This window comes from Ictidomys tridecemlineatus, chromosome 2, assembly GCF_052094955.1.
Source record: "Ictidomys tridecemlineatus isolate mIctTri1 chromosome 2, mIctTri1.hap1, whole genome shotgun sequence".
Taxonomy (NCBI): Eukaryota; Metazoa; Chordata; class Mammalia; order Rodentia; family Sciuridae; genus Ictidomys; species Ictidomys tridecemlineatus.
The window spans coordinates 54,325,885-54,352,644 of NC_135478.1; the positions used below are offsets into that span (position 1 = coordinate 54,325,885).

Sequence of the window (26,760 nt, forward strand, 5' to 3'; positions counted from 1 at the left end):
TTCTGCCTGCCACAAACAGACCTATTCTAAACAGTGCTATTAAATTTTAGACTGTTCAAATATTTTATTTTCTCCAACAACTACTTTTTATTATGATAAACAATTAAGACCATTTAAAACACGGGAGTACAAGTATTTTTTTGAATTAAATTAACTCGCAAAAACCAAATTTGCAGTGGTTGGGATGTTTCTAGACAGACTTTGGTATCAATTTAAAACCAAGATAATTTTTATATTCTTTCCAATAGAATTTCATGACAACTTCTGCAGTTTTCTTAACCTTCAAAAAAAAAAAGTGCTGCAATGATGAACAAAGAATTATACAAAACCTACTTTTGTATCTTTATTTTGGGATTTCTTGTTCTATTATAAATATGGAAGTATCCCTATTTCAGAAGACATATTTTGTTAAAAATGAATTGTACATATTTAAATATGTATTTTTGCACAGGTCTTTTTTTCTGATATCCTGTTTTGGTACAATTGAGATCATCTAGTATTTATTTATTAATTAATAAAGTAAATACCTTTTTATAATTTGAAGTGGTTCACTGCCAAGCCAATAGTTCTAGAACCTGCCTCCTTTACAGTTTAAGGGATGCCTCTGTTCTGTGAAAGTCTTTGTCCCTTTAATGTCTCGGGAGTGGATTCATACAGATGAAGTGGGCATTGCTCTCCCTAGTTGCCTGATTTCCCAACAAGACTACATGTAACTAAGTGACACACTGCTTTTCTTTTGTTAGTATTTTGTGTGCGTGAGTGTGTGAATGTGCGTGAGTGTGTGTGTGTGTGTGTGTGTGTGTGTGTGTGCCTTTGTGTGTAGACACTCTGAGCACATGTGTGTTATTAGTATGTGATGTGGTTTAAAACTAATGGAAAAAACTGAAAGTGCCTGAACCCTAGTTTTAAGCTTAGACAGATTCTCTTTAAAAAGACTTGAATGTTCAGTTGAACTTTGGAGTTTGCTTTTTCCACCTAAATATTGTTTCTAAAATTTTAGGGGAGGAGTCGAAACCACCAATGCTGGTAATTTTATAAGGTATTTTAAAACTAAGACCTTTGGGGTCACAGTAATTCAACTAGTGATGGATTGCCCAGTGGCACCCAGGGTTACAGATCTTTGTCAGCCAGCAAACTTACATGACGTGTCCGTTTTGTTATTCATTCATGAAATACAGAGTTTAAAATAGAATATTTAAAATATTTTGTATTCCAAAAATATAATACAAAGAAGTACCTCTGAAAACATTGAAAAAAATGTATAATTTGAAAAATGTAACTTATAAAGGCAGCTGTCTTCCTGCAAGAGTTCTGTTGCCAAGGAATTTCTTAATGTCTCTCATTCTGTCCTGGGTGGGGGGGAAGTCGGGCTTTGAAAAATGATTGTTAAAAAAAAGTTTCATTGTTTAGCAGAAAATAATCATTTTTACATTTTGTGCAAAACATTTTACATCTTCAGATCATTTAAATGAGCACTACATACTGTCAGTGTGAATGTAGGGCCTTGAAAGCGTTTTGCTATGTTTTTTTTTGTTTTTTTTGAGCTTGGTTATAAAAGCAATCTCCTGTGTTAAAATGTGTGAATAGTTTGATAATTTGTACACATAATCAAGAGCATCTCAGCTGGACTTTGTTGGCTGCTGTATAGAACATGAACAAATGTCAAGGGATAGAAAATTACTTTGGATATTTAAAAGAGAAGAAATATATAGTCTATTTGTTTTGTAACAAGTTTCTGTAAATAAAATAATTTATACTATTTATAAGAAAAAGTTGTGCTTTGCTTTATGAGAAATTAGTTTGTGGAACAAACATGTTACTAAACGGGCAATAAAATTAGGACTTCTCAATAAATGAGGTTGGCTGCATGAAATGTTTTACATGTTTCTGCCTCGTGATCCTGAACTCTTTCGGTCCAGTCTGGCTTCTCTTCCATGTTGGCATCCCACACCTCGGGGAGGGCCTGCGCTCGGCCTGCCTCCTGCACAGGCCCAGGACTTGTGAGGCCATAGGGTGTTTCCACCGGGCACAGAGCGTTGCCTTGGATAAGTCAGTTGCAGTGTAAACAGTGGGCACACTGCATTCTGGCCCTGCAGGTTTTTGAGAGAAACAGGGTGGGGGGGTGGGTGATACTGGAAAAACGAATTCTGTTTATACTTTAAATTTTATGACATGGAGTCACTTGGGGTTCTAGTGTTTTGAAATCCAGAGCTGGTCTGGTCTCTTCTCTGCTTTCACATACTTCCCTTATTGGCAAGACGAGCACACTTGAGCATTCAGAGAATAACATAATCTTTCTAAAATCTGGTCAGTTTGCCCATTGCAAATAAATCACTCTAATAAATTTTTAAAGCATGTTGTTGCTTAAAGTAAGTGGGCAACTGCTTTATGTAATGGGAAAAAAACAGACCTTACATGAAAGAATCAGGCTGGCTTCAAACCCCACAGCCCCGTGGACTTCCCAGTTCCTCTAGATGGACCAGGGACTCAGTCCAACCTGAGGACGTCCCTGTGGATGCCTCCTTTCACTTCGGGTGTTAGATCTTCCAGGAGAAGATCCAGCCTCTTAGTCTCTTATCATTTGTCCCTTCTTTCCCTTTCAGGTGACCTGTCCCTGGATCCCAAAAGACCAGCTCGATTTTCCAAGGAAGTGGGGCCAGCATTTTGGGATGGTGGCATGTGGGACCTCACCCACAGAAAAACAGGGTAAGGTCCTTCTTGGCAGAGGAAGCAAACAGGACGAAGTGAGGAAGACGTGGGAGAATAATAACTCTGTAGGAAACTTGCTAGACAGCAGAGGTTGAGGGGATGGGAGAAGGTAGGGGCAGGCACATCTGTACTGGAGATGGGGGGGGGAGACAGAGGTGAGCAGAAATCTCTTCCCATATTTCTGATGTTTTCATTCTCTTGCCTCAAACATCAGTTTTTACTCCCCCTTTGAAGGCCTCATCACAAAGCTTTCCCATAAGCTGGGTGCAGTGGTGTACCTCTATTCCTAGCTCCTCAAGAGGCTGAGGCAGGAGGACCACTTGATCCCATGAGTTAAAGACAGCCTGGGCAAAATAGTGAGACCCTGCCTCAAAAAAATAAAAATAATCTGGGTGCAGTGGTGCACACCTATAATCCCAGCATCTCAGGAGGCTGAGGCAGGAGAATCGCAAGTTCTAGGCCAGCCTCAGCAAAAGTGAGGCCCTAAGTAACTCAGGGAGACCCTGTCTCTAAATAAAATACAAAATAGGGCTGGGGATGGGGCTCTGTGGTCGGGTGCCCCTGAGTTTAATTCCCAGTACTCAAAAAACTAAGCTCCCCTTAAATCAAGCCTAATGGGTCCTCTTCGGTTCTCCTCTTCCTCCTCCTCCTCTTCAGCTGCCATTCTCCTAAGAAACTCTTGATCCTGTTTCTAATGGTAGTTAAACCTGTCTTCCACCCTGTAAGGCTGTAATTATTGGCACTTGCTATCCTCATTTTCCATGACCCAAGCTGGCACTATCAGAATCCCTCAGGAGGTACAGGGGAGGGTAAGACTGGCAGCCACAGGAGTCTTCAAGGGAAGGGAAGAATCAAGTGCTTCTGATTTAATACTTTTTATTAAACTCTCCATCACACAGGGCCTCCAGCAAAACTGTGCAAGACAGGATGAACAAGTGAGAGCCTTGGAACAAAAACAGGTCACAGAGCTGCTGTAATAATCTCTGGAGTTTACAGACTGGCTCTGGAAACCTTTTTAAAGGAGGAGCCAGCAGGCCTTGAGGTCTGGTTACGTTGAACATTAACAGGAAGAGTGAGTTTAAGGTTTCCACCTGGGCCAGACTGGTGGATGAGCTTCAAGTACAATGTGTGACATGGTCACAGAGAATAAGACAGACAGCGAGAAATTCAGGTTAATTTAGAACCTATGTGGCTGTCTGGGGGTGCTGGGTGCACTCTCTCCCTTCAGCAAAGAATTGAAGAACAGACAGAGACAGCAAGCGAGAAGTGGGTATACTGCAAAGATGACAGAGACAGGACTTCTCCTGACAGAGGGGCCCTCGAGCTGGGAGTCTGGTGGAGAGTTCTGGCCTGTTCCTTTTATGGTCTCTGGAATGTCCTCCTTCCCTTAGCTCCACCCCCGTCCATGCTCTTCTGTTATTGATTGGTACCTTCTCTGTCCACACTTCTGTTTTGGTTTTTCTATTGGGTCCCCCACTTAGGAACACACGTACGGAAGTGTCTGTCTGATTGGGTCCCCGCTTGAGTCCATGAGCACTTTGGTCCAGCAGGAGGCTGACCTCATCAGAAGACCCTCTCTGTGTTCCTCTGTTCTGGCCCCACCCCGACCTCCTCACTCGCCATCTTACCCTGGCTGCCTTAGACCTTCTGCAGCTCCCTCACCTGGTTGGCTGTGGAGTGTGGATGCAACTCAGGAGGGAGGTCAAGCTGTAAGACAGATTTGTTTTTCACATATAGGTAGATGGTGAGTGAGGCCATAGAGGGGATGGTTTACCTGGAGAAGGTGCTCATTACTCTATCTGGCTTATTGAAGTAATGCTTACCTCTGGTCCTTACTCTGCTAAATACTGTGCCTAGCATTTCAGTGTCTCAGCCCTTCCAGGACAGGTGTTCTGACCCACCCACATTGAGGAGAAACTAAGGTGTCAGGCCTGAGGTCTCATGGCTGGTAGGCAGAAGAGCCAGGGAATGAATTCAGGACAGTCAGGACAGAGGTCTTTTTTTTTTTTTTTTTTTTTGTCACACTCCAAGAACCAAATGGAAGAAGTTGATGGACCCTGACAGATGCACAGGCACATCACATTCCATTTCTAGAATTTCACAGTCTTCAAGCCCACCCTCCATCAAGCATGATGATGCTGTGCTCCATCCTGGCTCAGAGAGAAAAGACCCAGGATGAAACACAGCATCAACACCACAGAGCCAAGAGTCAGAGGGGAGACAGGGACTGGAGAGACCAAGATGGTTCAGAGAGACAGAGAAACGCAGGCCAGGTACAGTGGTGCACATCTGTAACCTCAGTGGCTTGGGAGGCTGAGCCAGAAGGATTGCAAGTTGAAGGACCGCCTCAGCAACTTAGATCCTATCTCAGAATGAAAACTAAAAAAGGGCTGGGGGTGTAGCTCAGTGGAAAAGCACCCCAGGTTCAATCCCCAATACCAAAAGAAAAGAAAAAAGGAAACATAAGTTTAGAAAGTTGACACCACTAAAATCATCAACCCATTTAGGTAACGTGTGTTTGGGGCTTTTCTCTTCTGCTGCTTTCTCCAGGACCCTGAGAACGGTGGGTGTTGGTTGGATGGGAGAAGTTAGGAGCTTGGGCAGGAGAATGGAGGGTAGAGAGAGGGAGGCAGGGACCCAAGGGTGGACAGAGGGAGGGAGGGACTGGCCACTGGGTCTTGGGGGAAGGGAACTGGAGGCCCCCTGCGGAACCTCGGCAGGCCCTCTCAAGACCCTGGTTCCGCCTCGTTAAGTTGTAGGGTGATTCTTTCACGGAACCCATGGTTAAACAAGCTCAGGGGTTTGTTCAGCGTGAGTCTGCATTCACGTCAATATGGCCAACAACTAAGGGCTGGCGCGCAGGGTGGGAGCCAGGGACCCATATCAAGGTGGCTTAGTTCTTTGGGGAATAGGCCAGGAGACAGGAATAGCTAGGAGAATCTAGAGGAATCCCAGGCTTCATTTCCAAAATCACATCTGGACACAGGTGCCCGTGGTCCCTAAGGGAAACCATGGGAGTGGTTAGAAGCGGCCTGAAGGGAGGACCTGCAATTAGGGTTCAGAAGAGTGGCCCAGGCTGTGGTCTGGGTTGTCCACTTCAAAGTCCTTGGGCTGTGAGGAAGGCTGAGCCTGCCCTGGAGCCTGGAATGAACTGGGGCTTCGAATCAGAGGTGTGTGCTGGAGGACAGTGTAAGCAGGTCCAAAGAGAAGGTGTTACAGTGGCCAGGGACCAGCAAGCAGTGGGTTTCACCCTGACCCCGTATTTCTGAGGCATGTGTGAAAGCCCAGCTTCTGATCCAGAGGGGGCCAGGAGAAGCAGAGTCCTCAGCACAGCGCTCTGGTAAGGTCTGACAAGGAGGGCAGTGCGGTTGTCAGGGCACCACCTACTGGCAGTTGGGCGAAATGTCACTTCCCCCAGGGAAGCCCAGGAGGGGAAGGCCTATGGAGCCTCTGCTGTAATAAAGGTCAGTCATTCACTAGCAAATTGGTCATTTTTCTTTTCTTTTTGGTAGTTAGATGATGGACAGTAGGCCTTATTTTGTTTACTTTTATGCAGTGCTAAGGACACTCTGCCACTGAGCCATAGCCCCCATTTTATTTCTTAAACCCAATCTTCACAGGGACAGTTATGTCATTACAAGAGATTTCTCAATGACTGACAGAGGGTCACCCTCTTCCTTGACCATGTTCCTCAGGGCTACAATGGCTTGGACTAAACCACTACAAATTCTCATAGCACGCATGTCCTTGAGAACACAGCAATGCGCGCCTGTGGTCTTATGGCTTGGAACCGAAAACCAGTGGCTGTTGAAGCTCTCCAGTTTCCAGGCAGGGACTGACTCACTCCCCCATCACCGTTTGTCAGGGTGGGAGCTTACTAACAGATGTGAGTGTGTGCAGCATTGGGAAGTCGAGGAAGGGGGACGGGGCAGAGAAGTAGGAGCCGCTCATCATCATCTTCAAAAAAAAAAAAAAAAGGTTCATAGCACCAACAATAAATCTGGAATAGGAAACTCTATCAGTTGATTTGTTAATGACCAGTAAGCTTCTATTATCAATTTAATGTTCAGTCAGGTTGCTGAGAACTGAATGTGTTCACTCATTATCCTAAGTGATTGCAGGTGCTCAGGGATCAAATTGTAGACACCCATTTAGCCATCTGGGTCAGGTAGAAATTCATGCAGATGCTGAACAAAGTTCATTTTTGGACTGTATATTCCTAAAAGTTTCTGTTAATGTGTTAAAATTTAATCTAAAGGGGCCAGGGTTGTGGTTCAGTGGTAGAGTGCTCGCCTGGCACTTATGAGGCACTGGGTCCAATCCTCAGCACCATAGAAAAATAGTTATTGTGTCCACCTATAACTTAAAAAATACATATTAAAAAAATTAAACTAAAGCTGTTATTTCTGATATAGATGGCCATCTGGACTGGTAGACTTGGTGGATAATCACATTTTATTAAGATGAGAGAAACTAGCATTATTGCCTTAAAAAATAATCACACAGTTCATCCCCCTGATTGGATTTCATAATGACTACACCCAGGGTTGATAGAAGTGGTGAGATCAAGCTTCCAACTTCAAAAGAAAATACTCACCAGTATTAAAAAGGAACTAAGTATGATTGTGCTAGCTCTGTGTCACTCAGCAGATCAAACTATCATTTGATGGTAATCTCATTTCCATATGATGAGGTGCCCTTTTTGTCTAAAACCAGAAAATTAGGACTTTGATAAAACAAGCTACAAAACTTGAAGCTACCAGAGGTGAGATGCAGGTTAAGAATTCTTTGGCTAGAGTCTCCTAGCTAGCACTTGCCGGGGCTGCCGACCTTCACCTTCAAGTGCACAGTATGAGCAGCAGGGCAGGGTGGCAAGCTCCAGTGCCACCAGGGGCCAGGCAGAGGTCCCGTCCGTGGCTCCCAGGCAGGTTGAGGGGCCTGCTGGAAAGCATGCTCCCATCATGCTCAGCTGCAGGGAGTACAGGTCCACAGTGAGCCTCATCTACCCATTTTTCCAGAGAAACTGGAAATAGTTTTTTAACTCACTTAGATGGTGGCCATAAACGTTTGGTGTTTTTTGTTTTGCAGTTCCGTGGCATCAGGAAGCTGCGCCTCTGCCTCCAGGTTTTTGGGGAAAGCACAGTTGTGGACCTGACATTGTCTGGACAGGCAGCACTGTTTAAATGAACTGGCTGAAGGCAGGAAAGCAAGGTTGGAAGTCCCCATGCTGTGTCGTCTCCCCTTCTGAGCAAACCCAAGTTGGTTAACAACATCAATTTGGTTGAACTTTCTGTAACCAAGTCTGTCGCACTAGCGCAGATGACCCTATTCAGTCATCTACTCATGTCCCAGCGGCTTTTACTTTATATTGTCTGAGGTCACCTAAGCAAGCCTCGATTGAGCCTGATTGGGGCCCATTTGACAGACACAGGTGAAGCACCTTCCTGCTCAGCACCGTGTGGGCTGGGCCTAGAGAGAGGCAGTTTCTCCCAATCTCACAGCCTCACTTAAAATTAGAGTTGTTTGGGGCTGGGGATGTGGCTCAAGTGGTAATGTGCTCTCCTGGCATGCACAGGGGCACTGGGTTCAATCCTCAGCACCACATAAAAATAAAATAAAGATGTGTCCACCGAAAACTAAAAATAAATATAAAAAAAAAATTCTCTCTCTAAAAAAAAAAAAAAATGAGAGCTGTTTGGTCCCAATTTTATTCACCTCCAAATCAGTATTCTGAGTATATATAGTGGGGTGCCACTGAGACCTGTAATGTTTCTTCAGAGAGAAACTCCTGAACGGTGGGTGACAAGGGCTGCAATTCTACACTAAAACCTTGATGCACACAGAGAATATTCTTCAGAACGTTAGCAACGGTCATCTCTGTAGGGGACCATTTCAAAGCAGTTCCACTTTGCTTAAATTTCTTTTGAAATGAGCATATATTACGTTTCATGACGGAAACACTCCCTCACCCAGCAGCACTATCTGCTTCCTTGGTCCCCAGGCTTGGAGTTCTCAGTGTCCGTCCCCCATGGGGAGGAACTACAACTTTGTCCCTTTCCGCATTTCCCTCCTGTTTTTTAGGCAGATGGGCTAAAATGGTAAAAGGAAAAAGAAAACCAAGCACATTTTAGGCAAGGAAGGAGGAGAACAGACGTTCTGGCCACTTTCCTCTAAGGCTACAGGGACTCTCAGCAAAAAAGCCACAGTTCTGTATGATCATATCAGGATGTGTTGTTTCACTAGAGGGAGTTGAGGGAAAGACTATTTTTAAAAAACTGGCAATTTGATCTTATTTTCCCTCTAGCATGAACTGTAAGGAGTCAGTTGGCTAAAAAGTAGAATTCTGCTCATTTATTTGCAATACTGGGGAGTGAACGGTAGGCAAGTGCTCTACCACTGAGCTACATCCTGGGCGCTTTTTGAGACATGATTTTACTAAAAATTACTGAGGCTGGCCTCAAACTTGTGGTTCTCCTGCCTCAGCCTTCTGAGTAGCTAGAATCACACACACACAGCTCATAACTGTTCTAACTTTAAAGGGAGACAAGGAGCTCAGTAAGTTCTCAATGACAATTTGCTGGATTTAACAGACTGCACTTGATGAATTGCAGGATCTTGTATGGACACTTACGTTCAGTTTGTTCACAAAATTAAGGTTTTATGGATCATTGTGAAACCTATAGGCAGGTATTCTTAAATGCTTTAGGCATCCAACTGAAAGCCTCCTGTCCACCTCCACACACAGCCCCACCATCTCTCCTATGTTAAATCTGATGGCAACCACTGTCTCAACCTGTAAGATAATGCTTCTGATATTTTGCCATTATGAATCTTGTGGTAGGTTTTTATTTTATCATTTGGTTTACAGAAGAGTTTTTGTTGATTATGAGAATGTTGGAGTTAGTTTCAAATAAGATCACATTTTCTCTAATGTTAGTGTATCATTCCCATCAACCAAAAAAGCATGCTCCAAGCAACAAAACCTCTTTCTCTTCCCTGTGAGATGCCAAAACTCACGGCCAAGAGTCACCTTTAACCTAAGCAAACAGCCTCCGATCTCCCTGATTTGTTTTCTCACCTGCCCTCTTGCCATTTTACAATTTCAGCAATTGGGCCACTGCCACCATCCACCCCCGACCCACCCAGTATCGCCTCCAGCTGATTGCTACAGTGACAGTTTGAAAGGTAAGTAAGGTCATTTCTCTTATTTCTCTGCTTAAAAACTCCAGTGACTTGCTGTCGGTTTCCCAAGGTACCCACATGCTCTCTCCCTGGTTTTCACTGAAATGTCACCTTACAGAGGCCTTCTATGACACCCTGTTTAAAATGTCCTCTTCATACTCTATCCCACTGCATCCCCATCTATATAGCTCTTATCCCACCTGACTCAGAGCTCACAGTTGGAAGACAGAGAAGGAGTTGTTCTGATTCCCCCCACTGCTGTCACTGTTTTGGGGGAGATTCATTTTGCTAATATACGCACAAGATTCCTTAGAATCTATGCTCCGTAAGGTATGTTCTAGAATCTAGGTTGCCAGCTTGCTAATGAGGTAACTTCTTGTCTTACATGGTTACTTTTTTGTGAGTGAAAGCATACATGAAAACATGTATGTTCCATTATACTAAGAGGGTAACAGTGTTTTCTCTCCAGAATCAGGAGGTCCTTACCGTACTGATGAGTCCTGGGTCCTATGCCTCTGACTGTGACCATCATACCTTGAACAGCACTCGTTCGAATGACAAAACACTTTTCATTAATGAATAATTCAAGTGACATTATCATTATAGGACTACCATCCTTAAAGGCAAGTATGTTTAAGAAAAAAAGTGAAACAACAATGTAGTATTTATTTTATAAGGTGAACTGGGCACATAGTGAAATAAGCTATAAAAATTCCAATTACTCAGAAGAAAATCCTTTGTTCAAATGACTTTACATATTAATTACTCTGGAAAGTTTCTGAACTCTGTTTAGTAGCAGATCTCCTTTCTTGATAGTTTCTTGGTACTGCCAGTTCTTGCTATCAGGTCTATAAATAAATACAGGAAGAAAGTGAATTATTTACCAGCCACATTTCTCCATGACAATCACTGACCTACATTTCTAAGCCATTTGCAAATACCCCTTATTCTATGCACAAAACAGTACCTGTTGGTCTCCACTATTTCATTCACTTTATCAATTTTGCAGTGTAGTCTCCCAGCGGCAATAAATCTGGACAGTTCCCTAATTGAAAGAAAGGAAAACCAGCATTAGCCTTAAAAAGAATAGTACTTGCAGAATGCTTTGAAACTCATATTCAGTGTTCTTTCAAGTAACCCTTAGTCTTCCTTCTAGCCTGAGCTATTATTGCATATGCTGTACTTTTGAGATGTCCCTGGTATACTGTTGGATTTATTATCTACACAGACAACCCTAGAAGTTTACAGTAATGGAACACAGGTGTCCAACAGAGAAGCCATTCATACCAAGTCTTTAAAGGACCTGGAGAAGAAATGATTCAACTATTACATTGTTTCAGACAAAGCCCATGATCTGCAACAGCCTGTACTGACATAGTCCCTTCCCGGAGGAAATGTACCAGCTGCCTTGAATTCACTGGTCATCAAAACTGTGGCTTCCGTGCATCTCCTCCTCCACCTGAGCCTCCCACTGCCACCACTAGTGAAGTTTAAGGAACTGACCAAGGCCACACAGCTATTCAGTTGCAAAGCTGGAAGAAGCAGCCACTCCTTCCCCCAACTCAGAAAACCCATTTATGGGGTCCAGCCCAGTAAACAGTCTTCTGGGCCATGATTACCGAATTTGGAATTCAATATGCAACAAAACCAAGGACACCAGCATTTAAAAATGAGATTACTATCACTGCTTTTCTTTCTTCCAAAGGAAGAAAATGAGGGAAAGACAACAGGGCTTTGGATTAGGTCTAGCTGTGCACTGCATCTCAAAACAAATACTGATGTGTCTGAAACTTGCTCTGACATGGTTAAAAAATAACAGCAAATAAAATGATAAAATTCATTGTAGAATTAAAGAATGACAGATTACAAAGAAAATGGTCTTATTTAAATGAAACACACCCTCATTTTGTCATTGTGAACCACTGAAAACTGTATATGACTTAAGGACCTGTATCGGAAGCCATGATAGCACATGGCCATCACATACACTCAGAGCAAGGAAGTCTTGCCATAGCCTCCCAGCTGGGAAACAAAGACGACCCCACACACAAACACCCGCTGCCTAACTCACTGACCTCAGTGCCACACTCGACCACCATTCCCCAACGATGCTGAGTCCCCCTGGCATTTTCTGTTCCTGTGATATCCAAGCTTGTCCCCTTCTCTGCATCTAGAACTCCATGGGGCTAACTGTCAATCATATCTCAAAGCAAACCCTCCCCTCTCAGGCCTGCCACATGTAGATACAGTCCCGAGGGCACTAGAACACTTTCTCATCTCTATCAATACCAAGCACACTCCGAGGTCTATTTGAATCACTGTCTTATTCAAATACTAAAAGTCTAAGTTCAACCACTAGTTTGGCCAGAATTAGGACCAAATGTAAATACAGAAACCTAAGGTAAAACATTATCTGCGCATGGCTGTCAGAGGAACAAAGGATGCTGGCAACTTTAGTGACCACTTCTCTGCACCTCGCTCTTCCCGTGTATCAATATAAGAGGGGAAGACTGAGGAAGGAAGAGATGACAGATGTGTTTTGATATTTAGAATCACTCTTGATGTGTATTTTTTCCCCTCAAAACATAATACCCATAGGCAATGTAGAAATTCACATTAGAAGGCAATTGTAAAACTAACACGGTGCTAAACTTACTGATCAATGAATTCCACTCCGACACCAAATGCTTCTGCCATGTAGCCCAGGGTTAAGGACCTGTAGGATTCCAGCAGCTGGCTGTAGGCGTGAATTCTCATTTCTCTTACATAGTATCGATAATGAGGAGCAAAAAGCCAATCCTTTTTCATTTCCTGTTCCACAACCGCTGCAATGAATAAGATGATAAGTTATCTGATTCCACCTTCCATCTTAAGGGATTAAAATCTAAAACAACTCTTGAGTCCAAGAGACAGATTTAGTCAAGTAGAGAATTTCTCTCTGCCCTTCCACACCACCTTAACAGCAGCCGTGACCAAGTTGAGGCCAGCTCCAGGCACATCAGTCATGTGGCACTTGGCTATCTGACATCACCTATTAAAAAGAACCCAGTTTCTAAAGGAATATGTCCACAGACTGACAAAGTAACTATAGGGAACTTCTTATACCCTTAAGAAAAATTGGTGACATAAAAAAAAACACCAGAAAGCAGTATAAATTGGACATTTTAAAAATAACAAAGCAGAAGCAGTAAAAGGAAAGACTGATGAACCCTACTGTCAGAAATGTAAATGGTCTTAACGCCCTATAAAGATTTAATGAAAAGTGATTTATAAGAACTTGAAAGAGCTCTTAAAACTCAGCTTTAAAAACCAAAAAAACAGGGGCTGGAGCTGTGGCTCAGTGGTAGAGCACTTGCCTGGCAGGTGTGAGGCCCTGGGTTCGATCCCCAGCACCACATATAAATAAGTAAATTAAGGTCCATTGACAACTTAAAAAAATTTAAAAAAAAGCAGTAAACCATACACATGATGTTAATGAGCAGTCCATACAAATACAACTTATTTTTTTGAATATTTACAGATGATATGGCAGGAAAGCAAAGTTTGCAAGTGTAGAAATAGAGGAACGCAATAGTCTCAGACAGTGGGATGAAGCTCTCCATGAACAGGGTAGACAGGAAGATGGCTCTGCTAAGCTGGCTACAGACAGCAAAGAACAGAGCAATGCAAATAAGGGAAGATCCCAGGGCAGGATAAGCACAGCTCAACCCAGGAACAGAATGGACAAACTTCAGAATACAAGCATCTGCTACAGATATCGAAGTGACCCAGAGAAAAGAAGGACACTTGTGCCTTGAACAAGGTGGATGACTGGCAAGGGTGGGGAGGTGGGAGAGGTTAATGCCTTAAACATCTCCACAGCTCCCAAGCCACTAATCTCATCACACCAGCATGAAACCCCCTTCAATCACTGCTCTCACTAATGTAGCATTTACATCAAGCCCTCAGTAAATGTGCCAGCACCATGCTGGTGTCGGGGACAGGAAGGGAAAAAAATATGAGGTCTGCTCCAAAAAATTCTAGTCAAAAGAGACAATCTAAGAAAGCATGATGAAACGGTGTGCTAGACTCTAACTACTTATGTACGTGGCAATGAGCAAATGAAAACACGCTCAGCATAACCAGTCTTCAGAGAACTGCAAAGTAAAATCACAGTGAGGTCCCACCTCACACCCACTAGGATGTCCATGATCAAAGAGAGACACAGGTACTGAATTCCCACAGTACCCACAAGTTCTGGTGGGAATGTCAAGTGGTACAACTCCTTTGGAAAATAATTTGGTATTTCCTTTAAAAATTAGATCACCATATGACCTGGCAATTCCAGACTCCCAGGTATATATATACCTAAGAAAGAAAAACATAGCCACAAAAAACTTGTACACAAATGCTTACTAGTATTATTTATAGTAGCCAAAAAGTGGAAACAGTGTAGATGTCTGCTGACTAATGAATGGATAAAATGTGGCATATTTATACAACAAACTATCACTTGACCATAAAAGAAAATTAAGGAATCCATGCTACAACATGGATGAACTGTGAGTGTATTAAGCTAAGTCAAAGTCTTCGGGCACAAGACACTTATCCTGATTCCACTTACGTGAAAGGTCCAGAATAGACATTTATAAACACAAAGTAGACAGAGGTGGCTACAGGGGAGAACTGACTGCTAATGAGTTCAGGCTTCCTAATGGGAATCTGTTAATGGCTGCACCACCCTGTCTGCATAGGACACCTTAAAATGGTCAATTTTTAGGGGCTGGGGATGTGGCTCAAGCGGAAGCCTGCTCGCCTGGCATGCGTGCAACCCGGGTTCAATCCTCAGCACCACATACCAACAAAGATGTTGTGTCCGCCAAGAACTAAAAAAAAATATTAAAAATTCTCTCTCTCTCTCTCTCTCCCTCTCCTCTCTCACTCTCTCTTTTAAAAAAAAATGGTCAATTTTATGATATGGGAATTGTATCTTTTAATTTGTAATTCCAGGAACAAGGGAAGTAATGAGTTTGTTCTGACTGAGGAAAGGCTCTAGAGACCCCCAAACAAAAAAAGAGCAACTCTGCATTACAACCATATGTACATATGAAGAAGGGGTGAGGCCAAGGGGGCAGTGACTCACGCAAGATGGCCCTGTGCCTGCGTTACATGAGATCGGCCCCTTGAACACAGACAAAGTGATCCATAACAATCATTTGAAGTCTCCCCCTTCCCATTTTTCATGAATGTGATACATTTAGACAAGCACTTTCTAAGTCTGCAGCATAAACAAGAGACTACATCAATGCTGAATTTTGCTGTTTTAGCAAAATCATTTGCAAGCTAATTCTTCTGTCATTAGTTCAGTAGTCATTAGAAACCAAACGGCCAGGGAGAAAAGGGGACTGGAGGAAAAAGCAAATTTGTGTGGGCAGGATATCTGTAGAGTAGCTTTGAAGAAACAGATATTTCCTACAGATTATGTTCTCAGCCCACAACCTCTGAAAATGACATGCAGATCAGCACAAAGCCTTAATTACTGCAAAAAAAAAAAAAAAAACCTATCAGTGAAATCCAGGCTCAGCTGACCTCAACCCAAAGACACTCCATATTCCCTCAACTCTTTCCTCAGAGTCAACCCTTACAATCCTTTATTCACCCTTAACTTATTACACACACACACACACACACACACACCCCTTACTTAGCCTCTAAGGGCGTGGTGGACTTCCTTGTCAAAGGGCCAGAGAAAGTAAGTATTTTTAGGTTTGCAAGCCACACAGTTCTCCATCAGATACTCTTCTGCTGTGTTCTGGCAGTACCACCGAGACAGACAGACAGACAGACAGACAGACAGACACACACACACGCCCTTTTCATTTTCATTTTGAGACATGGTCTCCTTTAAGTTGCCCAGCTGGTCTCAAACTTGCAATCCCCCTGCCTCAGCCTCTGAATAGATAGGATTACAGGTGTGTGCCACCTGTAATACATGGACCTCTTTTTCTACTCTTTTAAACAACACTTTAAAAATATAAAAATCATTGTTACCTCCTGGCCTACAAATGTAGTCCTAAAAATGGACTACAGCTTGCTAACTAACCTTCCTCTCAACAAAACTGGCAGAAAATGAGCCATATCGATCAAAAACTTGCAGTTATCTACACACTACATCTTCCAGGTATGTGAAAAATCATCTTTGGTTATTTGTACACAGGATCAGAAGATAAAGACAGATCATCAAAATGGCCACTCTCTCCTTACCTAATGATTGGAAGAAAACAGAGTAACGACATTCGTAAAGAGAAAAGAGGTACTGCCGAACTGCTGGAAGACTGTGCAACACTTCAAGGATCTCTGCTCCTTTAATGACCTGGGTATTAAAAAAATAAAGCTTATGCTTTAATGACTTCGTGTACTTAGAGAAGCATGGAGTGGTCCTTTACAGTAGTACAGGGTCAGTCATCACCTTCTCCCTGAGGTCTGGTCTCTCTAAGGCAATCATGCTGACGTAGACAGTGTAAGTCACAAACGTCTTGTAATCCATGAGCTCATAGGAGGTAAACGTCGAGACGGTGTCGAGAAAGAGCTCAGCTGCCTGTTTAAAATCTCTAATGGCCACACAGTAGAGACCCTGGTAAACCTTCAGGCGGTTCCTTCTGTCCCAGTCTCCTCCTTCTTCTATTAAACTATTAAATAAAAACAGTTGAGGTCATAACCTGAAAACAGACAATGCCACTTTTTAAAAATAAATTTGTTGTAGTTACTAGGAATTTAACTCAGGGGAACTCTTACCACTGAGTCACTGACCACCCGACCCCACTTTTTTTTTGAGACAGGCCTCACTAAGTTGCTGAGGATGGCCTTGAACCTGCGATCCTTCTGCCTCTGCCTTGCTGGGATTACAGGCTTGAGCCACCACATCTGGCCACTTTTTTAATTTTTCAAAGAGAACACAGCTTAACTTGAACAAAAGGGCGTATTTTGAAGAAAGTATTTTATTCAATAAGCACAGTTATTTGACCAAATTTAAGAGTTGTAAACAAAATAAGCAAGTTTCTCCTATCAACTTCTCATTAATAGCATCATAATTTAGAGGAAATTTCACCCCATTACTTTTAAAAGTACCTTTTGGCCTTTTCTGTGTTTCGGGTGATAAGATCATTATCCATATAAAACAGACCAATCCGAAGGAGATAGAATACAATGTCCAGGCGGTGACCCAGGGCCACAGTTTTGTCGTATGTCTTACGAAAGGCAGTCAGAGCTCCCTCCTGTCCAGAAAACCAAGACAACAGGTGAGGAAAGTTTACAAGTTGCCAAAGCTACCAGCTGTCTGGGAGTTCTTCAGAAGAGCTGGGGCAACAGGTCAAAAACAAGACGGCCACGCGCTGATCACTGCTGAAGCTGTACAGTGAGTAGATGGGTTTATTATACTGTTCTTTCCACTTGTATAAAGTATAAGAAATGCTTAGCATATACTAACATTCTAGAAAATATAAGACATTAGTAACTTATAATTGTAGTATCCCTTGTCTCATGTATGCAATGTTTGCTTTAAAAATTATAATACACTACTTGAAAATAACTTTACTATAAATTAGCAATTTTCAGCACTTTGAGAGCAATGGGGGGGCTGGGGTTGTGGCTCAAGTACTAGCGCTAGAGTGAGGCCCTGGGTTTGATCCTTAGCACCACATAAAAATAAATAAAATAAAGGCATCGTGTCCAACTACAACTAAAAAAAGTTTTAAAAAGGCAATGGGAATATTATCTTATGCCACTGATTATTAGCATACAACTATGTACACATACAACCCTATCTCAAAGCACTGTGGAATAAAATGATTCCAGTGTTTTGAAGAATATGAATAAAAATTTGTTTATACTTGGTATTTTTCAAAACATGTCTAGCTGGTTTGTATGAAATTCATTCCTTCATAATTTCCATGGACTTACAAGAGAGGCTGTCAAGACAGCAGTGGGTGCACCTCACCTCAACTCCTGACATGTAAACACCACCCCCCCACGAAAAGGAACCGGGGTCCTAGGAGAAACAGACCATTCCAGGTATGGAGAGGAAAGATAACAGGTGAGCTTGTGAAATGTTCCTGTGTCAAAACATAAAGAAGAGGCAGCTGGGGATGTGGCTCAAGAGTACAGTGCTTGCCTGGGGGGTTGATCCCCAGCACCACAAAAAAAAGGCCACCAATGAAGTCATGTCAAAGGACAAAGAAGCTGTCTTGAAGGGACCTCCACTAACAAATCAACAAATCATAAAAAATAAAGATTACAACCAGTGGCCAACACAATAATAAAAACCCTCCATGTCTATACTTAATAAAAACAGTGTATAGGAGGGGGGAAAAAAGAATGTTCTTTTTGGAAGAATGCTACTTAGTAAACATAAGAGGAACATAGTATTAGAACATAACCAATTCATAATTCCTTGATTTTGACTCAAGCATGCCCTTGTTGAAGTTAAAGGTCTGAATCAAAAGTTTCTCACTCAGAAGTGATATAGGCAGCAACTAACCAAAACTCTTTAAAACAAAACCATACACACACATAACCTAAAAGCAGAACTACTATTTTTAAACTTTCATTATATATTCCAAATTTTTACCATGACCAAGTCTTTCAATTAAGTAATAGCTTCACACTTTGTGCCAAGTACTGGTCTAAGTTCTTTGCCTCTATCTTTAGCCAGCAATAAGTAGAAACTGTCATTATCCCTATTTTACAGATGAGAAACTAAGGGTTCAGTAAATCAAAATTAATTAAGCTAAAAATAAAACTCATAATGATCTGATCCAAGAGAGCACACCATTTCATTCTTTATATTGACCCATCATCCTATATCCATATACTTAAGTCTACTACTTAAAATTAAGGACATTCAGAGCGCATCCTCTTACCCACTATCACACAACTACTAACTTTTTTTTTTTTTAAAAATCCATTTCTGGTGAGTGTTCTGCAGAATTGGCCACACAGGGCAAAATAAAAAATCGCTCACCATCCCAGCAATTTCATTTCACAGACTGATCAATACCTCAGAGAAACACTAGCATATAAAAATATACCAAGAGACAAATACAAGCATGTTTTCTACAGCAGCAGTTTGTTAAAACAAAAACAGCTGAAACAACATATAGGTCCACAAACCCCAGAATAGACAAACTATGGCATATTCTACAGTTGAGCATTAGGCAGCAGTTCACCAGAATGAGTGAGATAGGTATCTGTTAACACGGGAAGTCCTCTCAGATATACCAGGTGAAAAGAATAAACAGGACATGGGCTGTAGCTCAGCCAAGCATGCATGAGGCACTGGGTTCAATCCTCAGCACAACATAAAACAAACAAATAAATAAAAAGGCATTGTGTCCATCTACAACTATAAAATATTAAAAAGAGAGAATCAACAGGACTACCTGAGTACACTATGATTCCATATAGGTTTTTTAAAAAATTAAATACTACCTATTTTCTACAGGACAAGTGCATGCACATAAATGCACAATAAAAGAACTAAAAGGTCATCTCTGTGGATGTAAGGAGTAAATGGTCAAACCAGAACTTCAACACTTCCTGTGCCTTAGTGTCTTAGAAGGAGAAGAGCAGTGCAGTGTTTTCATAATGTACCACAATAAATACTTCCCAACCAAGTGAGAAAAATGCACTATTGAGAATGACCCCAATTTTGTAAAAGCAGTGAATACAAATCTCCATGTGCACTTGTCTCTAATGACAGGGAGACGGGAGTGGAAGAACACAGCGGCATTTATCCAGAGTCAATGATAGGGACTTGCAAGACTATTGATTACTTATTCATCTTTGCACTGACTCACTAGTTCAGGAACACGGCTGCCTCTAGATTTTTAAAGTTAATTTTTACAATGAGATGATATTAGTACAGAATATTCCCCAACTTTACATCATACTCACACAGGAGTGGGGACATCACCGCCACTCACCTTATCGCCTATCCGACAGAGGTACTCGGCTTTTGCCATCATGGCATCTCGAATCTCACTCTCCCCCAGGTTCTTCTCTGCATCTTCCAGCTCCTCATCCAAACGTTTCAACTCCTCCTCATTGGCCTTCTTCATTTTATTGAGCAGGTCCATGTCCATCTGCCAGTCGAGGGATTTGCACAAGGCTTCGTAGTAAGGAGCCATGTCTGAAAGCCAAAAAGAGGGACGCACGGGTGAGGTCACTTGTAAAGTCGGTGTCTGCCGCCTCTTTTCACGCAACTGTCATCCACCAGTCTCCTCCGCACTCCGGGGAAGGGAAGGGACAGGGCGTGGCAAACGACATGGCCACGGGTAATTGTCTGCAGGTGGGGGGCCGCCCGAGGGCCAGTCCTGACACTGGCCAAACCCTGCTCGGTCTAAAGGGAGGGTGACCCTCTGCTCTAGACGGCTTCGGTTGCAAAGGAGGGAACTCCAGTCTCCAAGCAAGTGAAGGCGTCAGACGCGGCCGTCCAAGCACGTCCCCCATGCTAGGAAGGGAGGCCGCCGGCCCCTGGGCCTTTGCTCTCTGCCTAGCACCGGGCTCTCCCCCAGCTGCCCTGGGAGAGAAAGGACCCCAGAGCCATCGCCTCCGGAAAGAAGGCCCTGTCCCCAGAAAAAGCCAGGCCGAGCGGCGGGGACCCGGTAGCAGGACGCCCGGGTCCGCGCCCGTCGGGGAAAGGCCCAGGCCGCTGACTCGGCGCTCGCGGGGCCTCACTGTTGTCGCGGACCGCGGCCATCAGCTCCTCGCGCACCGCCGCGTCCCCGCGGTGCTCCGGCAGGCTGAGCAGGAAGCGCAGCTGCGCGATGCGCAGGTCGGGGTTCTTGGGCAGACCCTCCTCCTCCAGGTTCTCCAGCGGCATCGCGGCGGCCGGGGGGACAGCGGACAGAAACAAACCCGGCTCCGACGCGCGGCGACTGCAGCAGCGGAAGCGGGAGGAGTCGGACAAAACTCCCAGCCACCTCCGGCCCGGCTTCCGGTCCCTTCTCTGCCGCCGCCGCCAACAGCGTCACCTATCGGACATCGCCGGGAACGCCTCGCCCGGCCTGAGCACGCCGCCGGGTGGTGACTAGTGATTTTTCCTTGCTCAAGGCCAGGCCGGGAGTGGGTGGAACCCAACTTCCAGGTCGTGAAGCTCTTCCTCCCTCCCCTTTTATCTCTTTGTGTGGAAAATTTTGAATATTTAATAATAAATAGTGACAATGAAAATAACCAGCAAAATCTGTCAAGTCCTTACTCATCATTTTCATTCTTCTAAGGCTGTGACATTAGCCATGTGTGGGCATGTGATCCACTAGGTCATGCAATAGCTTTGTAGCTTGGGCTACATTAAAAACCCCTACCTAAGTCCTGCGCATTGGTGCGACCTGTAACCCCAGAGGCTCGGGAGGCCGAGGCAGGAGGATTGCGAGTTCAAAGCCAGCCTCAGCAACTCAGAGAGGTATATTTTGCATAAATTTCCATTCAGAAATAATAGACAAAGAAATAGTGATTTTTGAATCTTTACCATCAAATTATTTTTCAAAAGAGTTGAACCAGTTTACACAGCCACTGACACATTCTCATAAGCAGTAGGTCTTGTACCTATTTCTATAAAAATGAAATAGGCTCTCTTCCTCCCCACCCGTCCTTTTTTTTTTTTTTTTTTTTTGTACGAGGGATTGAACCCAGGGGTGCTTAACCCCTGAGCCACATCCCCAGCCCTATTTTGCATTTTATTTAGAGACAGGGTCTCACTGAGTTGCTTAGCGCCTCACTAAGTCATTGAGGCTGGCTTTGAATGCATGATTCTCCTGCCTCGGCCTCCGGAAGGCCAGAATTACAGGTGTGTGCCACAACGCCCAGCAAAAAAAAAAAAAAAAAAAAAAAAAACCACCAGCACTCAGCCACTGCTGAAGAGCTTTCTAAACATCTTTCACTTATTCATCCATCAAACATGATGGCAAAGTACCAGGCTGTGTTATAGGAACCAGGGATACAGCAGTGAAAAGAACAAAGCCCCTATTTTTGGAAGTCACAATCCAGAGAAGCACAGCTTCATTAGAACTCACCTAGATACAGCCCAGGATCGTTACACACGTGCACTTTAAGAATTGTTCTGTCCATCCCACCATGTGCTGAGCCTGTCTTGCTACATCAACAACTACAGACTGGCCTATAGGAGCCTGTGATATTATGGGTCAACTTGTCCCCCATTAGTCCTTAGCTGATACCAGTTTGGGTCATTTCCATCTCTCCACCCTTGTAAACATGGATGGAGGTGGGGATTATGTGTGGACAGTATGCTTTGCATAGCTTGTGTGATTATTTCTTAATCTAAACCCCTGCAAGTTTATTGCTACATAAAAGAGTGTGTGCATTACACATCTGGATACATTCTGTAGGGATTATATCACTTATTTTTCCATTTACATTCCCAATACTGAACAGAAGCCCTGCGGGGGGAGAAAAAGTAATACCCTTCCCTTCCCCCACAGCCAGCTTCATGACTGAGACATGCCTGTCATCCCAGCAGCTCAGGAGGCTGAGGCAGGAGGATCGCGAGTTCAAAGCCAGCCTCAGCAACTTAGCGAGGCCCTAAGCCACTCAGTGAGACCCTGTCTCTAAGTAAAATACAAAATAGGGCTGGGGATGGGGCTCAGTGGTCGAGTGCCCCTGAGTTCAATCCCGGGTACAAAAAAAAAAGATTAACAGCCCAAAGCGTCCGGATTTACTTAATGTAAGTTCCATGGGACAAAAGAGCCTTCAGAAATGAAGACCCAAAGAAACAGGGAGCACGTGTGGTTCTGTGCTGAGCTGGATGAAGAGAGGACTCAGGTACAGAGCATCCTGGGACCCAGGAGCCGTGGTCCTGCAGCAAAGAACTAGGCGGAGGAAGAGGCCCAGCTCAGACTCCTCTTGGTGTCACTGTTCAGAAGTGAGGACGCTTCTTTCTGTCAAGAACAGAGAGGGCACCAGAAAGGACCTGCTTTGAAAGAAGGACATAGATTTTGCTTATGGCCTGATTCAGGGGAGAAGGTGGGAGAAGATTCAGTGATCTTTATTCTACTGTTTCCTCAGATCACAAGGTACCCTATTTGGGGTATCAGGCCTCTCTTCCCTCTTTACCAATATCTTTTTTCTTTTTTGGTACCAGGGACTGAACCCAGGGGTGCTTAACCACTGACCACATCCCCATCCCTGTTTTGTATTTTATTTAGAGACAGGGTCTCACTGAGTTGCTTAGGGCCTGGCTAAGTTGCTGAGGCTGGCTTTGAACCCACCATCCTCCTGCCTCAGCCTCCGCCATCCTCCTGCCTCAGCCTCCAGAGCCTCTGGGATTCCAGGTGCGCAAAATCCTTTCCCCCATAAGCTCTGCTCACTTCCTTCCCTTGGCCTTTCTTTGATGGAGGTGAGGTTCTTCCCCATTTGCATTGGCTGGGTGTCATTCCTGATCAGGAGTCCCAGTGCTCTGGGGGACCTCTGTCCTTGGGTCCTGAGCAAGCCTCCTGCGTCCAGACTGTGACCTATGAGGTCTGCAGCTTCCCCTTGTCTATCTTCATGCCTTCCATGTTTTTTAAGCAACGTGACTTCACAATGTTCATATAGTTGAATCAATCACTCTCTTGGGATATGTGACCCAGATCCCCTGCGTGATCATAAACCCCTTTTTATGTGGATATCTCTATTAAGTCACCAGGAAGTTCCAGTGATCTGTGACTGGTTTGTTCTGGTTTCCAGTAGGTCCTCGGGTTGATTCATAGTCAAATGAAGACTGCCACTGCCAAGGACCTCATTGGTAGGCTTCTGTGACCTGTTTCAGGTACAGGTGACCTGGCAGGCAGGCGCTGGGGAAGGGCAGGCCCGGGCTGGGCTGTCTCTCTCTTTGCTCTTTAGCATCTTTGCCATTAATGGCTGAGAGATCAATCGCACTCTGAACTGTTGCTGTGATTTGGTGGCTTGATTGATCAAAGCAGCTCCAGGCCCGGGATCGACAACTCATTATTGAACAGCAAATCACCTCTTCTTTGTAGCCATTTACTCGATTTGACTAGATTAACTCTGTTTTACAAAGACCTCTCTTTAAGCTTGAAGTCCGGGGGTCTTTGTGGTCACAGGGTGAAAATAAATAGGTAATTTTCTTTCTTCTTTCTTTCTTTCTTTTTTTTTTTTTTTAGTACCAGGGATTGAACCCAGGGGTGCTTAACCACTGAGCCCCATCCTCAGCCTTATTTATTTATTTATTTATTTTTGAAATAGGGTCTAGCTAAGTTTCTCAGGGCCTTGCCAAGTTGCTGAGGCTGGCCTCGAACGTGCAATCCTCCCGCCTCGGCCTCCTGAGCCCCTGGGTTTACATGCATGCACCACCGTGCCAGCCCCGTGGGGCCTGTTTTTGAATCACTTGGTATTGGAGTCACAAAGCCTGATGGGCCCCTGGGGACTTGATTTCATTTACAGGGACTCCCAAGCAGGGTCCCTCCTCCCTTCCAGCCTTTCTTCTTTCCCTTTATGTTAGATCATTTGGCTCTGAAAGGACTCAGAGCGCAGCCAGCTCTGTACCAGCCCATGGGCTGCTGACTGCAATGACTGCCGTCCCTGCTGAATTAAAAAAAAAAAGAAACAAAAAGAAAGAAAGAAATGAGAAATGCTCCTCTGAGTGTGTAATTAACTTTATCTGCTTGCTCTGGCGAGGCTCCCTCTTAATTACATGCACTTTCTGTTTTTTTTTTTTTTTTTTTCCTTTGAATTTCAAAGACGACAGCTTCTCCGCACAGGCCCAAGACAGTTTGTGCTGACAGTTGTCTCTGCTCCTAGGGCCTTCTTCCTAGAAGCAGGTTTGTTCTTTTTTTGGTACCAGGGATTGAACTAAGGGGCACTTGCCCACTGAGCCCCATCCCCAGCCCTATTTTGTATTTTATTTAGAGACAGGGTCTCCCTGAGTTGCTTAGGGCCTTGCTTTTGTGGAGGCTGGCTTTGAACTCACAATCCTCCTGCCTCAGCCTCCCGAGTCTCTGGGATGACAGATTTGCGCCATGGTGCACAGTTTGGAAGAATTATTGATGACACCGCACGCAGAGCTTGGGGACATGATGGGGAGCACCTGCTTGGATTGCACCAACGAGGAGCACTACAGAAGCCCCGGACCCAGCCAGCAGCACTCAGTACTCCTCCCTTGCCACCTTGTGGGGTCAGGAGTGAGGGGAGGTCAGGAAGTTCTGCTGCTCTGGGGAGACCCTCCAGCTCAGGAGGTGCATGAAATCGACATGGATTGGCTTTCTCTGCCACTCGAAGCCACCTGCACTGACCTCAGACCACCCCCACTGATGGCAGAGATCTCCTACGAAATGCCAGACCTGCTCTCGGTGACATGGACGCAGGACAAAGCAATGGTCACCAAATCCATGATGTCAGACCAGAAAACGTCACAGCTGCAGGGAACATGATTCAGACGGTGGCGAGGAGGGGAGGACGGGCCAGCCCCATGGGACCGAGAGGGCAAAGAAAGGTTCTTTGATGAGGTGACGTTTGGGACGGATGGACACAGCAGGTCTGGGTTAGGGCTGCCTCTAAAGGACGCACCTTGGGCCAGGTTTCTTCCTTCTGTTCATACGGGTTTTTTTAATAGCTTGTTTTCTTCTTCATGATTAAAAACTTACACACACACGATCATCTACAAGGGCAGAAAGAATGATCCTGAGAAGGTGATCGGAAAAATTAAGGTCCTGTCGGGTGCCACGGCCCACGCCTGTCATCGCAGCAGCTCGGGAGGCTGAGGCAGGAGGATCGTGAGTTCAAAGCCAGCCTCAGCCACTTAGTGAGGCTGTAAGTAACTCAGGGAGACCCTGTCTCTAAATAAAATACAAAATAGGGCTGGGGCTCAGTGGTTGATGGACCCAGGGTTCAATTCCCTGTACCAAAAAAAAAAAAAAAAAAAGAAAACCCAAAAACCTGAACCTGTGTCACCACTGAGAGGGGCTCGGACTCTATTTCCAGTAAGTGGCCTAAGTCATACTTAAACACCGAACTACCATTGAGCCCCACCCACAGCCCCTCTGCAGGGGCCGCCCTAGGGACGCCCCTGATTCCCAGGGAAGCCATCTGAATGGCAGTTGAGCATCTCCCTGTGGCCTACAAGGGACTCTGTCCCAGATGGAGGTGTGGGCCTCACACATGGACTCATGAGAATCGAATCAGGGACCGTGAAGTGGACACAGGAGATCTGAACAGACAGGGGGCCGTGTGGGGAGGGGTCGGGGGAGGGGCCGGAAGCCAGGAAGCCAATGGCAGGCTGTGACCGCAGGCAGGAGGGGCCACCCCTTACCAAGCAAAGGAGCCAGGTGGGAGTCACCAAAACAGCCGGCACACAAATCATCCAGAAAGCAGGCAGCGATAAGTGTTGGCGAGGATGTGGGGAAAAGGTAAGGCGCACTCAGACATGGCTGGTGGGACTTCCGCAAATTGGTGCAACCACTATGGGAAGCAGTATGGAGATTCCTCAGAAAACTGGGAATGGAACCACCATTTGACCCAGCTATCCCACTCCTTGGTCTATACCCAAAGGACTTCAAATCAGCCTACTACAGGGACACAGCCACATCAATGTTAATAGCAGCTCAATTCACAATAGCTAAACTGTGGAACCAACCTAGATGCCCTTCAGCAGATGAATGGACAAAGAAAATGTGGTCTATATACACAATGGAATATTACTAAGCCATAAAGGAGAATGAAAAGATGGCATGTGCCAGTAAATGGATGGAACTGGAGAATATCATGCTGAGTGAAATAAGCCAATCCCCAAAAAATCAAAGGCCGGATGTTTTCTCTGACGTGTGGATACTGATTCACAATAACGGCAGTGGGAGAATAGAGGTACTTTGGACCAGGCAGAGG

General features: G+C 44.4%; 2 protein-coding genes across 4 annotated transcripts in view; one reads left to right on the forward strand and one right to left on the reverse strand.

The window, feature by feature from the left end:
- Positions 1-16,288, forward strand: part of Atxn7 (ataxin 7) — a 101,369-nt gene extending 85,081 nt beyond the window's left edge. For all 3 annotated transcript variants that reach the window (XM_078038594.1, XM_078038593.1, XM_021733265.3), the window contains 5 exons: positions 2,604-2,706; positions 7,798-7,920; positions 9,816-9,894; positions 10,361-10,514; positions 16,088-16,288. The gene's annotated coding sequence lies outside the window, so the exon portion shown is untranslated. The remainder of the gene's footprint in view (positions 1-2,603; positions 2,707-7,797; positions 7,921-9,815; positions 9,895-10,360; positions 10,515-16,087) is intronic.
- On the reverse strand, positions 10,538-20,844 carry Psmd6 (proteasome 26S subunit, non-ATPase 6). The gene is made up of 8 exons (XM_005335323.3): positions 20,605-20,844; positions 19,851-20,056; positions 16,999-17,144; positions 16,340-16,559; positions 16,135-16,243; positions 12,548-12,716; positions 10,859-10,936; positions 10,538-10,739 (listed from the first exon to the last, which is right to left on the reverse strand). Exons 1-8 carry the CDS (start codon positions 20,747-20,749, stop codon positions 10,643-10,645), a joined length of 1,170 nt encoding a protein of 389 aa, XP_005335380.1. The 5' UTR covers positions 20,750-20,844; the 3' UTR covers positions 10,538-10,642.
- Positions 20,845-26,760: the final 5,916 nt, after the last annotated feature.

Bases quoted from the DNA above. Each gene is read 5' to 3' on its own strand.
- Psmd6 (XM_005335323.3), bottom strand. From the start codon at position 20,749: ATGCCGCTGGAGAACCTGGAGGAGGAGGGTCTGCCCAAGAACCCCGAC. The intron at 20,057-20,604 runs GTGAGGCCCCGC...TTTGGCTTTCAG, and splicing joins GGCCGCGGTCCGCGACAACA to ACATGGCTCCTTACTACGAA. The intron at 17,145-19,850 runs GTGAGTGGCGGT...TTTTCTGGACAG, and splicing joins TCTGTCGGATAGGCGATAAG to GAGGGAGCTCTGACTGCCTT.